The 13,382-nt window shown below is 35.4% G+C and overlaps 1 protein-coding gene across 1 annotated transcript; it reads right to left on the bottom strand.

Moving 5' to 3' along the window:
* Positions 1 to 3,560: 3,560 nt before the first annotated feature.
* On the bottom strand, positions 3,561 to 12,906 carry LOC105233849 (nucleoporin Nup188). The gene is made up of 11 exons (XM_011216021.4): positions 12,747 to 12,906; positions 12,462 to 12,681; positions 11,551 to 12,390; positions 11,324 to 11,495; positions 11,027 to 11,136; positions 10,268 to 10,966; positions 8,041 to 8,309; positions 5,909 to 7,976; positions 4,991 to 5,145; positions 4,703 to 4,916; positions 3,561 to 4,636 (listed from the first exon to the last, which is right to left on the bottom strand). The coding sequence occupies exons 1-11, from the start codon at positions 12,767 to 12,769 to the stop codon at positions 3,710 to 3,712; spliced, it is 5,697 nt and encodes a 1,898-aa protein (XP_011214323.2). The 5' UTR covers positions 12,770 to 12,906; the 3' UTR covers positions 3,561 to 3,709.
* Positions 12,907 to 13,382: the final 476 nt, after the last annotated feature.

Here is a 13,382-nt window from a genome sequence, read left to right as displayed (position 1 = left end):
AATTTTATTTTGTTTAATTATATTTATTTAATTTTATGTTATTATTTTATATTACTTTATTTTAATATTAGGAAACTAACTCAAAAGTATTATTTACTTAAAAAAAAAAATATAAACGGAGCATGTTGCTATTTGCCTTAAAGCCTGCTTTACGCTTTTTCTAGCAAACATTTACTTCACACCTCTCCGTTGGCTATCAATTTTCATGAATTAAGCGTAACGACGAGTTCGCAACAAAAAATCGCAGCTGATTTAGTCATAACTCAACACATTAAAGTCAATAATTAATGGTAATTACAAAGTAAATAATGAACAAATGAGCATGAACACATTTCCGTTATAAATGGATTTTTTTAAATTATTTTTTTGGTTAAATAATTAACTAGTTCAACTTCGTAGCGCTGAATCGTGGATTTGTACTAGTTGAACTTCATGGCCGTCAACGCGCAATTTCACAACCATTTTAAGATAAACTCGAGCAACTCATTTTGCAAATAAATCAAATACGAGTATACATACATATGTGATTACGTAGAACTTGAAGAAATTCGCTTTTACTTTTTTTGCTGCTCAGTTATCTAAAATCACAAACAGTAAATATGTACAAATTACTCAGTAATAAAACCACGTGAGCGCCCTGCTAAGCTGTCTCACCAGCCTCGACATTGAAGTTCATAGAAGGAGACGCTCTCACCAGTGCTCACAGCGGTAATCTATTGCTTGTGCTCCGCGTACAGCGTTTGCACCTTTGTATCTGCAAATATACATATGTACATACATACATACGTACATATATACATATGTATATATCTACATACAAATGGTATTTAAGTATATAAGAGCACCAACCCGTAATTACAAACTTCTTTGCCAAGAGGCAACTACCAGCGTCACAACGCAGCCGAGTAATGACGACAGCAGCAGAGAAGCAGCGGCAACGTTGGCAGTCAGCGATGAACTCTCAACGCTCATTCGGCAGATTTGGGGGCTCGTTTATGCGCGCGTCAGCAAATCGGCGAAGAAGTGCTGCTGCTGATAGCACGTATCTCTATAGATGTGTATGTGTGGATGCTTATACAGTTCGTGTATACATATGTGTGAATGTGTGTGTTGCTATGCATTTGGCCAGCTGCCATGTGACTTACATAGATGCAGGTATGGATATGGGTATACTTTTTTATGTATGTATTTCCATAGAAATGTGTATATGTTCGCGTTTGATGAATGCATCAATGCATCATCATCATTTGCTTGCCGATTTACGTTGTGAACCGATTGTTGTAAAATCTGGCTAGTATGTGTATATGTTTATGTATCTGTACGTCAGATAATGACCGAGGCAGATAAGTAGGCGCGCTTTTGACGAATAAGCTGATGGTGTTGAGGTTTAACCCTACAAAGGCGGCCATGTATTATGAAATATTTTAATTTGATTTTGTTTGAAGCAAAATTAAAATAAATTTTGCAAACATATTTAAAAAATTAAAAAAAGAAAATTAAAAATAAAAAATAAAAATATATTAAAAAACAAATATTAAAAAAATGAATTAAATAAAAAAAAAATAAATAAATATTAAAAAATTTAGAAAATAAAAAAAATAAAGTTATTAAATAAAATAAATTTAAAAAAAATAAAAAGGATAAAAATAAATTAAAAAAAATAAAAAGGATAAAAATAAATTAAAAATAAAATAGATTAAAAAGAATAAAAAGAATAAAAGAAGAAAAAAATTAATTTTAAGCAAATTGTTAAATTAAAGAAACACTTAAAACAAAAACTATCAAAAAATAAAACAAAAAAAATTTAAATAAATAAAAAATTAAATATTAAATAAAAAAATAATAATGAAACAAAATTAAAACCTTAAAAAAGAATTCAAAATATATTAAAAAAGTTTAAAGATTTAAAAAAATCAGTATGCAAAAATATGTGGATAATGGAAAAAAATATTAATTATAGAAAAAAATAATTATTTTGAAGAAGAATATGCTTTATGTAGTTAAAATATTATTACATAAACCAATAAAATATATACATACATACATACATATGTACATATGTGTATAAGTATGTATGTATGTATACATATATTTAAATAAAATATTTACTTATTTAACTATGAGTGAAATGAAATCTCGAAGATTAAGCATTTTAAAATAATAATTATAGAAAAAATGGAAAAAAAATTAATAAAAAAAACTTGAATAAACCAGAACACAAAAATAATAATTAAAACTAAATCGGAAAAATTAGGCACTATGATATGAATATTTAAAAAAAATATTAAAAATCAAATAATAGTTATGTAATTTCATACAATAGTAAAAAAAATAAAGTAAAAAAAATAAAAATTCAAAAATTTGTATTTAATATGTTTATCACTGAAACACAAACAAATTAATAAAAAAAACGTTTTATAAAATAATAAAAAATATTTATGAAAAACAGTATTCATAAAAAGAAATTATATTTATTAAAATAATATTAATAAAATAAAAAACTATTTAAAAAAAAAATATTTTTAGAAGCAAAATAATAATAATTTATAAAAAAAAACTAAAATTTATTAAAAACCAAAAAATTATTCAGAAGATAAAATATTAAAAAAAATACTTATGAAACAAAATTATTTATAAAAAATATTTGCAAAATAAATTATAAATAAAATTAAAAAATTATAAATAAAATTTAAAAAAAAAATTATAAATAAAATTTAAAAAAAAATTATAAATAAAATTAAAAAAAATTATAAATAAAATTGAAAAAAAAAAATATTTATAAAAATGTATTTATAAAAAGAAATTGTATTTATAAAAATAATATTAAAACAAAAAACTATTTATAAATTAAAAACTATTTATACAAAAACTACTTGTAAAAAAAATTTATAAGAAAAAATTATTTATAAAAAATTTGTTTGTAAAAAAAATTATTTATAGAAGCAAAATTATTATAAATTATAAAAAAATTAAATAACTATTTATTAAAAACCAAAAAATTATTCATAAGATAAAGTATTTAAACAAAAATAATAAAAAAATATGTATTTATAAAAATATAAAACAAAAAATATTTATAAAAGATTATTCATAACAAACTATTATTGAAAACCACATTATTTATAAAATAAATTACTTATAAAAAATGCTTGTACAAAAATATAAAAAAAACATATTAAAAAAAAAATATTAAAGAAAAATATTAAAAAAAAATATTAAAAGAAAAATATTTAAAAAAAAATATTTAAAAAAATAAAAATATTAAAAGAAAAAATAATAAAAAAAAAATATTAAAAAAATATTAAAAAAAAAATATTAAAGAAAAATATTAAAAAAAAATATTAAAAGAAAAATATTTAAAAAAATGTTTAAAAAAAATATTTAAAAAAATGTTAAAAAAAAAAATATTAAAAAATACATATTAAAAAAAAATTTAAAAAATACTGTAGATTTTGTATAAAAAAATTTATAAAATAAACTTAAAATATTTGTGAATACTCTTTCACTTGCCTTTACGCTTACCTCCAGACCAAAAGTTCTTGTAAAACGTTAAACTCAGCTTTGTTTCATGGAAAACTATATTCTCACTGAATTATATAAAAAAACACTTAGAATTGTACTTATAAATAATTTCTGCTTCTTGCAACAACTAACTGTAGCGCCGAAAATAAGCAGCATGCGACATAACCACACTTCCAAGCATTGTCCTTTAATCGCTTTGGCAGATGACCGTAAAGAGATTGGACATAAAATGCAAGTAGTCCTCCTCCACCAGTTGTACATAGGAGAGAGGCGTATAGCCGGGCTCCTCAGGCGGAAAATATTGAATTTCCTCCTGCACTTCCACCTCATCATCATCTTGAACAATTTGATCTCTGCTGGCGCTGTTCCGTTTCACCTCACCGCCCGACGGTGTGGGATCGCCCTGACGCCGCAACGGTGGACGCGACAGCTGCGGTGTGGAAGACACCGCTGTTTGCTGTTGCTGCGGCGCGTGCCCACCAGCGCCAATCGGACTTATCACACGCGACATATCGAAGGCAGTGCCGGCGGGCGTCTGTTGGTGGTGCTGACGACTGTGCTCCTGTTGCAAATGCAAACGCCGCACCACATTCACACGCAGATCGTTGGAGTGGCGACGTGTACCCGACTGTGTCGGTGACAGACGTGTTGTTGCTGAACTGCTTGCCGTCGCGCTGCCAGCAGCTGTACCGCTCAATTCCATAAACACCAAGCCATGCTTGCGGCGGTACCACATTTCGCGGTGCTCACGATGATCGATCAGCACCTTCTTGCGCACGAATTCGTGAAATGTCAACAGTTCGGTGCTAATCTCACGCCGCACTATTTGTTTTTCGCGCGCCGGCAAGTAGGGATTTTTCAGCGCCAACATGCTTTGTGAGGCGGCCAACATTAGCACATGCTCGAGCGCGAGCAGGCAGAGTTCACCATCTAGATTGGCGAGCAGCTCGTTGGGTGGGCAATTCGCTGAGGAAACGGATGTAATGGAGACAGATTTCGAGAATTGTCGTTGTGAGCGTGCCAGCGCGGTTGTGCCGCTGGCTTGTGGCGTGTTGGCGCCATCCCTGCTGGTGGGTAGCACATTGAGCGGCACTTCGTGGAAGCCATGACCTTGCTGAAAGCGTAAAATGTGCGTTTATTGTATTTGTAATGCTTTATATGCGTAATGGTATGGACTTACCAGGTTGAGTACTTTCGTAAAAACACCAACAATGCTCAGCACTGTGCCAAATGTTAGCGTTATGGCGGTCTCATTCAATTTGGGCGCGCCAAAATGTATTTCGAAAATCGGTTCCCATTTGCTGACCAAAAATTCAGGTGCGCATATCAAGTCCAGCAGCTTGGGACTAAAGCGTTGTAGGCATTGTACACTCAGTGTGATGATTTCAATGAGACTAAGTTTTAAAAATAATAATTGGTATATACATACATACATATATGAAAATATTTTCAACTAATCACTACTCACTTGTTGAAGGCGCTGATGACTTCGTCAGTGAAACCCGGTCGCTCAATATCTGATAGAATGTCCAATTGCAAGTTGCGTCCGGCTATGAGACATTTCAGATTCTTCGGTTGGTGAAACATTGAAATGGCATGACCCATGAGCACTTGTACAGCGCGCTGTGATTGAAATGAAGGACAATGTTAAATGAAATACGAAACAACAAGAAAAAACATAGACTTCGGTTGTAGCGATGCTATCAGACTCTTCATCAATAGAAACAAGAAAAAATATTCCTTACAAGCTAAATATATGCTATAGTAATCCGATCTGAACAATTTCTTCGGAAATTACATAGTTGTCTTAGAAAATAATCTGTACCAAATCTCGTGAATATATCTTGTCAAATGCGAACGTTTTCCATACAAGAACTTGATTCCGATCGTTCAGTTTGTATGGCAGCTATATGCTAAAGTGGTCCTATAACTGCGGTTTCAGCAAATTGTTAGCCTTTTAGAGAGAAAATGAGGTGTGCAAAATTTCAGAGCGATATCTCAAAAACTGAGGGAATAGTTCGCGTATATACTGACAGACAGAGAGGCGGACATGACTAAATAGACTCAGCTCAATTTATAGCGGTACCTTTTGGGTGTATAAACTTCCTGGTAAACTCAATATACCCTGTTAAGGGTAAAGCGCCTAATTATATGCAACGTTTTTGCAATTGCAACTGAATTTAATGCCAAAACCTCAAAAACATAGCACACTTTTAGGATTTTGTGTTGAAATAGAAATTAGTAAGAAAATTTTCAGCACACAAGCAACCTAGCAACAGAAATTGCTTACTAAATTGCAAAAATCTCCTTGTATTATTTCATACTCACGAAAACACAAGTTTTTGAAAAACCCGAAACTTAAGAAACCATACAAAATTCTACTCACCATCAAATTGAACAACGACTGCGAGTGCTCCAAACGCCACAGCGTCTCGAACTCCACCAAATTCGACACTAAAGTGACCGAGCTCTTGATCAGCTCCATCGCTGCCGGTTCCAGAGTCTGCTTGGCCAACAGTAATGAGTCCACCAAATATACCTCGTGTATGCCCACAAATTGCAAAGCATTTTTCACAAAGTAATGCTTGTGTTTCTCGAACAAGATGGTGACCAGGGTGATGCCACGCGTATAGATGGGCCACCATTTCTGCACCGTCCAGCCATGCTCCTCTGTCTTCGTTTGACCCAGCACAGCGAAATTGGACTGCAAGAGCTCTTTTGGTGGCAACAATTTCAGCCACAAATAGTCGCCGACATCGCAATGCAAGAATTCCGCCGAGCAATTGCCCTTCGCAAAGACGATCAGGACATCCAGCAGTTCGACTGAGAGCTTTTGCTTGCTGTGCAGCTGTAGTATGGAGCTGGCGCAACTCAGCAAGCGTTGGAATACTTTATTGACAATGAATGGCAAATCCCAGTTGCCGGGACCGGCGTCGTGAAATATGCTCGCCACCGTCTTGAGTAGATTGAAGCTCAATACGAGTGAGTTTGAGGAGGTCTGCTGCAGATTCTCCAGCTCCTGCTTGGCTTGCTTCTCTACACGTGCGCTATTTTCCAAAGTTTGCAACTCCGAGCAAATGATGCTTACGACCGAGTAGAGGAAATTCAGCGCGGCGTCGGAGTCATTCAGCAATTCAACAGCCAGCAAGTCGGCGCATTTAATAGTAAAGGCGAGACACGCCTCTTTGGCTCGCAAATGCAAATCCTCATAGCAAGAAGAGAGGCGACTGAGCAGTTTAATAACCTGCTTCAACATTTCCACATCCTCTTCGGGGCTATCCGTGTACGAGAGTTTGAAGCTGAGCAATACAAAGAGATACAGTTCGCTAAGCACGATGAATGGACGCAAATCTTCGATGAATTCAGCGCGATCCACGAGCGTGACAAGCGTTTGCTCAGCCAGCTTCTTCAATTGTTTGGATGGCACTTCAACGAATTGCGGTTGCTTCTTCAGCAGTATTATTAGAAAACTCTTGAAAGCAGCCAGACGACACAGCCACTCGGGCACGTCTTCGGTAAACAGCTCTACAGCGCAATATGGATCTGCGGCGGGCGTTTTCGGCATGTCATATACATAATTAAGCCACTTATTAAAATTCGACGCCTCAAAGAAGCGCAAAACGACTTGCTTTAATTCACTGTTACCATTCGGCGGCGTGGAGAATATTTCAATGGAGAGTATATTCAGCAGCTGAGTGTAGACACGCGCATTTTTGCCCAATGTGCTGAATAGCGGATTGCAAAGTTGTGTCCAAAATTTCGGACGTTTAGTGAGCTCTTCCACCAGACTCTGCATGCCATTCTTCCAGAGCGAATGGAAGATGTTCATTATTTTATTAGGCAATGTATGCTCGACCATTTGCGAGTCCTTTGCTACAGCCTCCAGATAGTCTTCTAAGAAAGTTAAAATGCTATCAGCGATTTGCACGCCAGCCTCCTTGCCCAAGAAGCGCTTCTCTTGCGTGGCATTCACCTTGAAAAATGCCTCCGTCACGCCAGGCTGCTTTTCGATGCACGCCTCCACCAGCTCCAATATGGCCACCTTCAACGAATCGCTCTCCAATTCATCAGGTAAACGCTGGAGGAAGGTTAAACGTATCTGATCTGGTTCCATATCGAGGCACGCCAACAAAGACATATTGAATTCAAGTGCTATGCGTCGCAGCAGCCGACACGACAGTATTGGCAGCCAGCGATCGAAGATATTGCTCATATAACTTGTTACCACCGGTATGATGCGCAGCGTATCACGTTGCTTGGGCTGCGTGTAGATTAGGGCTTCGAGTGGTGACAAATCGCTGGTCTCTTGCGTAGCCGGTTTCAGGCGCAGCAATTGCATGAGTATGCGCATAGCTAAACGCACGAGCAGCACGACGCCATGTGACTGCTGTATCATCCAATTGGACTCCATTTCCATGGTGTGCTGTAAGTAGGCATTGCCCAGCGCGACAAAACTGGAAAGAAAATGTGTTTATTAAGAAAACAATAAACTGCGAATTGAGGTTATGTTTCGCTTACCGCAATAATACCATGCCATTCTCGATATTCGACAAACTATGTATGCAGATGTCGCGCAAGAATTGCTTTTCCGCGTTGATCTTCTCATTTTTATCGCCGAGGCTAGTGACCGTATCCAATATGTCGCACACGAAGCCCATAATTTCGGTATAAATTTTGTGTCGCTCCGTTTGTGATTGAAAGCCCCAAGCATGCATGTGTGGGAATACTTCGCGCAGCAAGAATATTAAGCCGGGTATCTCGATTTTGAAGAAGTTATTGCGCTGCAGCTGTTGGCGTGTGAGAATATATTAACAGAGTGAATAAATTGGAGATAAAGAATTAACTAATAAAAATGCAAAAATAAACATAACGGAACATACATAAATATAATTTAATATAAAAAAATTAAAAATAAAACACAATAAAAAAATAAAAAAAAATAAAAAAAATAATAATAAAAAAAAAAAATAAAAAATAAAAAAATAAAAAAAAAAAATAAAAAATAAACAAAAAATAAAAAAAATAATAAATAAAATAAAAATAAAAAAAAAAAATAAAAAATAAAAAATAAAAAAAAAAATAAAATAAAAATAAAAAAAAACACAAAAAAAAATAAAAAAAATAAAAACAAATAAAAAAAATAAATAAAAATAAAAAAAACACAATAAAAAAAAAATTAAAATAAAACACAATAAAAAAAAAATAAAATAAAAATAAAAAAAAAAATAAAAAAAAAATATAGAAAATAAATTAAAAAAGCTAACAGAGAAATGTAAAAAAGTAACTAAAAAAATTATAATAATTATAAAAAAATAAAATAAAAGATTAAAATGTAATAAAACAAAAATGCAAAAAAAAAAAATAATTAAATAATATTAGAAAATAATAACAAAAAAATTTGGACAAACTTAAAAAACATTAAATATTAAACAGCAAATATTAGCAGGTATACAAACTAAAAAAAAATATAATTATAAAAAATTAAATATCAACTAAAATTATAAACAATTGTTAACTTTCATGAAACTCTGTGATACTCTTCACAAAAAAAAAATTTTATACAACACTTTATTTTGATCGGTTGTTGTTGTAACAGTTATCTAGTCCATGTTAAGATGGTCAGGTTCCGATAAGTTGTCATCGAGGTAATCTAACAATTAAAAATGCTGTTTCGACTGGTTCGGACCATAGGGAGAGGGGTGTTAGCTATGTAGGGTTAGCAGGGCATGCAAAGAGGTGGCCAGTGTCATGCGGGGACTCATTGCACGCTGGACATATTTATGATATGTCAGGATCTGTTCTGGATAAGTAGGAGTTTCACCTGCTACAAATCCAGAACGAAGCTGGGCATGGGTTACTCTAAATACTCGGGGCAACTCGAGTTCTACGTCTGCGATGGTTGGTGCTTTGCCTCCAAGTACGCCATTCACTGAAAGGGAGTCGATGAAGATGTTAATGGCTCCACTGTGAATGGCGATCAGAGCATATCTATAGTTTGTTGTGTCCGAATTCGTCGTTGTAGAGGGAGGACTTGATGCTCGTAGGAGGCGGTCCCGCTACGAAGAAGGTGACTGCAGAGATGATTTCTGCAAAAGCACCTCAGCAGAAACTACTTGTAGAGTATATTTTGCTTCTTAACTGGGTGCATGCGGACCTGACTGTGCAGGTGTTCGTTCTGCGTGACCAGCCGGCCGATTGCCTTGTATATGTCCAGCAACGTTTCTTTGTCTTTTCCCCATGTGCTGCCAGCTAGCAACTTGAGAATATTGTAGCGGCTCTGTACTTTGGCAATAATCGCGGTCGCGGGAGGAATGAAAGAACAGAGGCTGTCGAATGTCATATCTAAAATCTTAGGGTTATTGACACTAGGAATTTTAACGACAACGACTGCAATATTAAGGTCAAGTCTGTACTCCTTCCTCTAGTTAGTGAATATGGTCGCTGTAGATTTAATAGGGCGAGTGTTAGGTAACGTGCAACGAGAAGAGAGAAAGCTCGGAGAGAAAGATCCTATCTCAAATGGAAAAGCTTTTGATACAAGCATTTGAGTCCGATCGTTCAGTTTATATGACAACTATATGCTATTATTGGCGGTTCCAAAAAATGAGCAGATTCCTTGGGAGAGGACATGTGCGAAATTTCAGAACGATTGCGTATATACAAAACATACAGACAGACCACACTATATCCTGTACAGAGTAGAAAAAAGAATAAGAGAAAAAAATAATAATTCTAATTTAGTCACCTTAGTGTACGTGCGCAGAAAGCCTATATAAGCTATTAAAAAATCATAGCGCTCTAATTTCTTCTCCACATCAATCAAATATGTGCCAACAACACGCGAATCGAAACAGATGCCCAGCGCATATTCTTTGTAATTATCGAGTGTTTCATTAGTTATTGCTGGCAAGATGTGCAAATGTACGACACGTGCGTAAATCTCCGCATCCACTAAAGGCAAAAGCATCGTGCAAACATTCAAGCAATTGGCCAACATTTGCACCGGTGGCTGCGGCACCGCCTTGAATTTATTCAGCAGATCAATACACATCTCGGTGGGATGCACCATTTCCGCGCTGATGGCGCTGAGTGCCTTTGTGCGTTGCAGCACATTCTGTAGATACTCAAGACCCGCATTGATGCGGCGCACACGTTCATTTTGCGACCAATCACCCTGATTCTGCACCGTCTCCGCGAGTAAACAGTTGATTTCGTGATGTAGAACCACAAAATAATTGAGCGTGACACGAAAATGCACACAATAACCTTCAGCACGTGACATAATCGCCGCTGTTGTATTTGCTGGGATAATGAAGTCTAAATGTGGGAATGGTATTATGTCGGCAGTGAGTATGTAGTCTTCTTCGTTGATGGCGCGCAGAGGATATCTGCTTTCGTCATATACGTCCGTGTATATGGGTAGTGATTCAAGCTGTGTTTTTATCTAGAAAAGAAATGGAAATGTTAGTAATATTATTGGTAGTGCGCCTAAGGTTATGCTTACAAAATTTGACATGCCCGCTTTGGTGAGCGCACTCGCAAGCATTGATAGATGCACAAAATCTAAAGGGAAAGTCTCCAGAAGTGTGTTAAACAAGGAGCGCACGCCTTTTTCTGAAAATAAGCAGTATTGATATAATTTTAAGATTGTTTTTGTTTTTGTTGTAGCAAAATAAAAATATTTCGAGTAGTTTAAGTAAATACTGGTATAGTGTCACTATAAAATTCGTCTTATACACTATAGAACAGTTTTCAACACAGCACTTTTCACATTTCCTCTGTAAGCTTTGAATGAGCTCACCTTCATCCGCACAAAACTCTTTCGCTAGCGTTGGCCACGATAGCAACTCGCTGAGCAATTCATATATGTAGGGATGACGTGCACACGAGCCATCGCCATCGAAGAAATTACACATGTGCGTAAGGATATTGTAGACAGTCTTTCGTACTATGCGCGACACCAAGCTATCATCCTGCAAATATTATTATTAATACATTAACAATTGTATCATAAATCAAACTCACTACCTTAAACATGGAACTTGTTAGCAGGTTGTGCAAATACTCAAAACAACGCAGGTCAATGGCGCGTTTACCCATCAACTGGCATGGCAGAAAAGCTTGCGCATCCTCAATGGCTTTTGTAAAGCGCATTTTTAGCAACATCCAACCTAGCAGCAGTGGACCATTTTCGGGATTATGATACATACGTATGATTTCCTTATCCAATGAGTCGATAATATTCAGCGCTAAAGCAGAGGCTGTGTCGCTCAAGTCGATACACTTCAAAAGCAGGATGGTCTCCGAGTACGCCAAACGTGTCATTAACTCATTATGTAGTGGCTTGGCAATATCCAAATAACTTTGTTGTCTGCCAAAAGTGTGTTGACGAAAGCAGTCGAATAATTTCTCTATATGCTTCAATTCGAACGGTGAATGTTCGCAAATTAGTAGCAAGATATGTAGTACTTCGTTGATTTCACGTGCATTGCCCTCCGACCAGACAATCAGACGTGTGTGATAATCGAAAAATTCACCGTTCGCCAGCTGATTGGGTGGATATGCATTAATCAGTTGCTCCAATTGATTAAGGTAGGAATCACGTAGTTTTGGCAGTGTAATTTTATTTAAAATTTCTTTGTATTGCGTGTGATATGGATGATTGGGTGTTTTGTAGAAGAGTAGCAAATTTTTAACGATTTTCAATACGATCATGCGTTCAAGCGTATAATAACCCCAAATATCATCGAGCAGTTTGCTCATATTACTCTCCGATGAGATATGTGCTGCGAGCGAGCTGGCAGAGCCGCGATATTCATTGGTTAGATAGTAGCAGAGTATCTCCCAGCATTGTTGCGACTCCAAGTCCTGGTAACAAAGTATTTTTGTATTAAATATATTAAATGCATTAAACAAAGCATTATTTTAAAATAACATACCAACAACTCTTGCAAATTCTGCGTAAATGGCAGTAATTTCTGCTGCTTCTTCTTCTTCAGCAAGTCTTCCAATTTCACATTAGAGGCGGTACGCTTGCGAAATTGCAACACACCATCTTGCAGTTCCTTTGATACATTCAGCAATTCTTCGCGTACCGTGCTTTCCGGTGTTTCATGGTGTATGCCGGAGACAAGTTGCCACAGACGCTTCCAATCGGTGCTGTTGTTTGTAGTGCAAGAATGTATTTACATATTTATTTGTGGCAATATAATCAAATTACTTACATTACGCTGCCATTTGCACTCATTGCTCACTGTTTATGTTTTCTCACTATCTTCTTTATTATTTAGCAGAAATTTCACTTAAAATTTATAAAATAATTGCGTGCGTTAAATCTCATGCTTGGCTCAGCCGCCAAATCTTCCGAAACGATTCGTTTGTCAACTGTCACAAACAGCTGTTTGTTTTTGCACACTTTTGTAATAGATTCGGTAATTCGAAATAGTAGTAGCGCATGTATTTTTAACCGTTTGAAATGTTTTCGCGCTGGTGTTAAATTTAAATTTTTGTTTAAAGCTTTTTATCCCACCTTAAACGTAAATGAAGAAAATTTGTGATGTCCATGAAAAATTTTTTGAGCAGTTAGTGCCAAGATTGAGGTGGCCTGTTATCTTTGAAAGCTTCAAAACTCCCTTGTAGCAAATGCGGCATGATCTTGTACAATAACAACCTTAAGCACTTCCTTACGGTTCTTTTTGTTATTGATGTGTTCCTTTTGACCCCATTTCCTTCAAAATTTGACATTTGAATGGCGGAAATGGTGGTTTTGTGTGGCTAGAGAATAGTTTTATTTTTATTAAAGGACAATAAATCAGATTTTATCAATTAATTGAATAATTACAAGAGAGTTAACGAAAAAT

Source organism: Bactrocera dorsalis, chromosome 3, assembly GCF_023373825.1.
Source record: "Bactrocera dorsalis isolate Fly_Bdor chromosome 3, ASM2337382v1, whole genome shotgun sequence".
In the NCBI taxonomy this organism is placed as follows: domain Eukaryota; kingdom Metazoa; phylum Arthropoda; class Insecta; order Diptera; family Tephritidae; genus Bactrocera; species Bactrocera dorsalis.
The sequence above is the reverse complement of the archived record's forward strand: the minus strand, read 5'-3'. Positions and strand labels throughout refer to the sequence as shown.

What these genes read in the sequence shown, in the direction of transcription:
- LOC105233849 (XM_011216021.4), bottom strand. Translation starts at nt 12,769, where the DNA reads ATGAGTGCAAATGGCAGCGTAAT. An exon ending in AGAGTTTTGTGCGGATGAAG is followed by an intron (nt 11,137 to 11,323) that starts GTGAGCTCATTC and finishes GCTTATTTTCAG; the next exon opens with AAAAAGGCGTGCGCTCCTTG. An exon ending in TTCTGCGCACGTACACTAAG is followed by an intron (nt 8,310 to 10,267) that starts GTGACTAAATTA and finishes ACACGCCAACAG; the next exon opens with CTGCAGCGCAATAACTTCTT.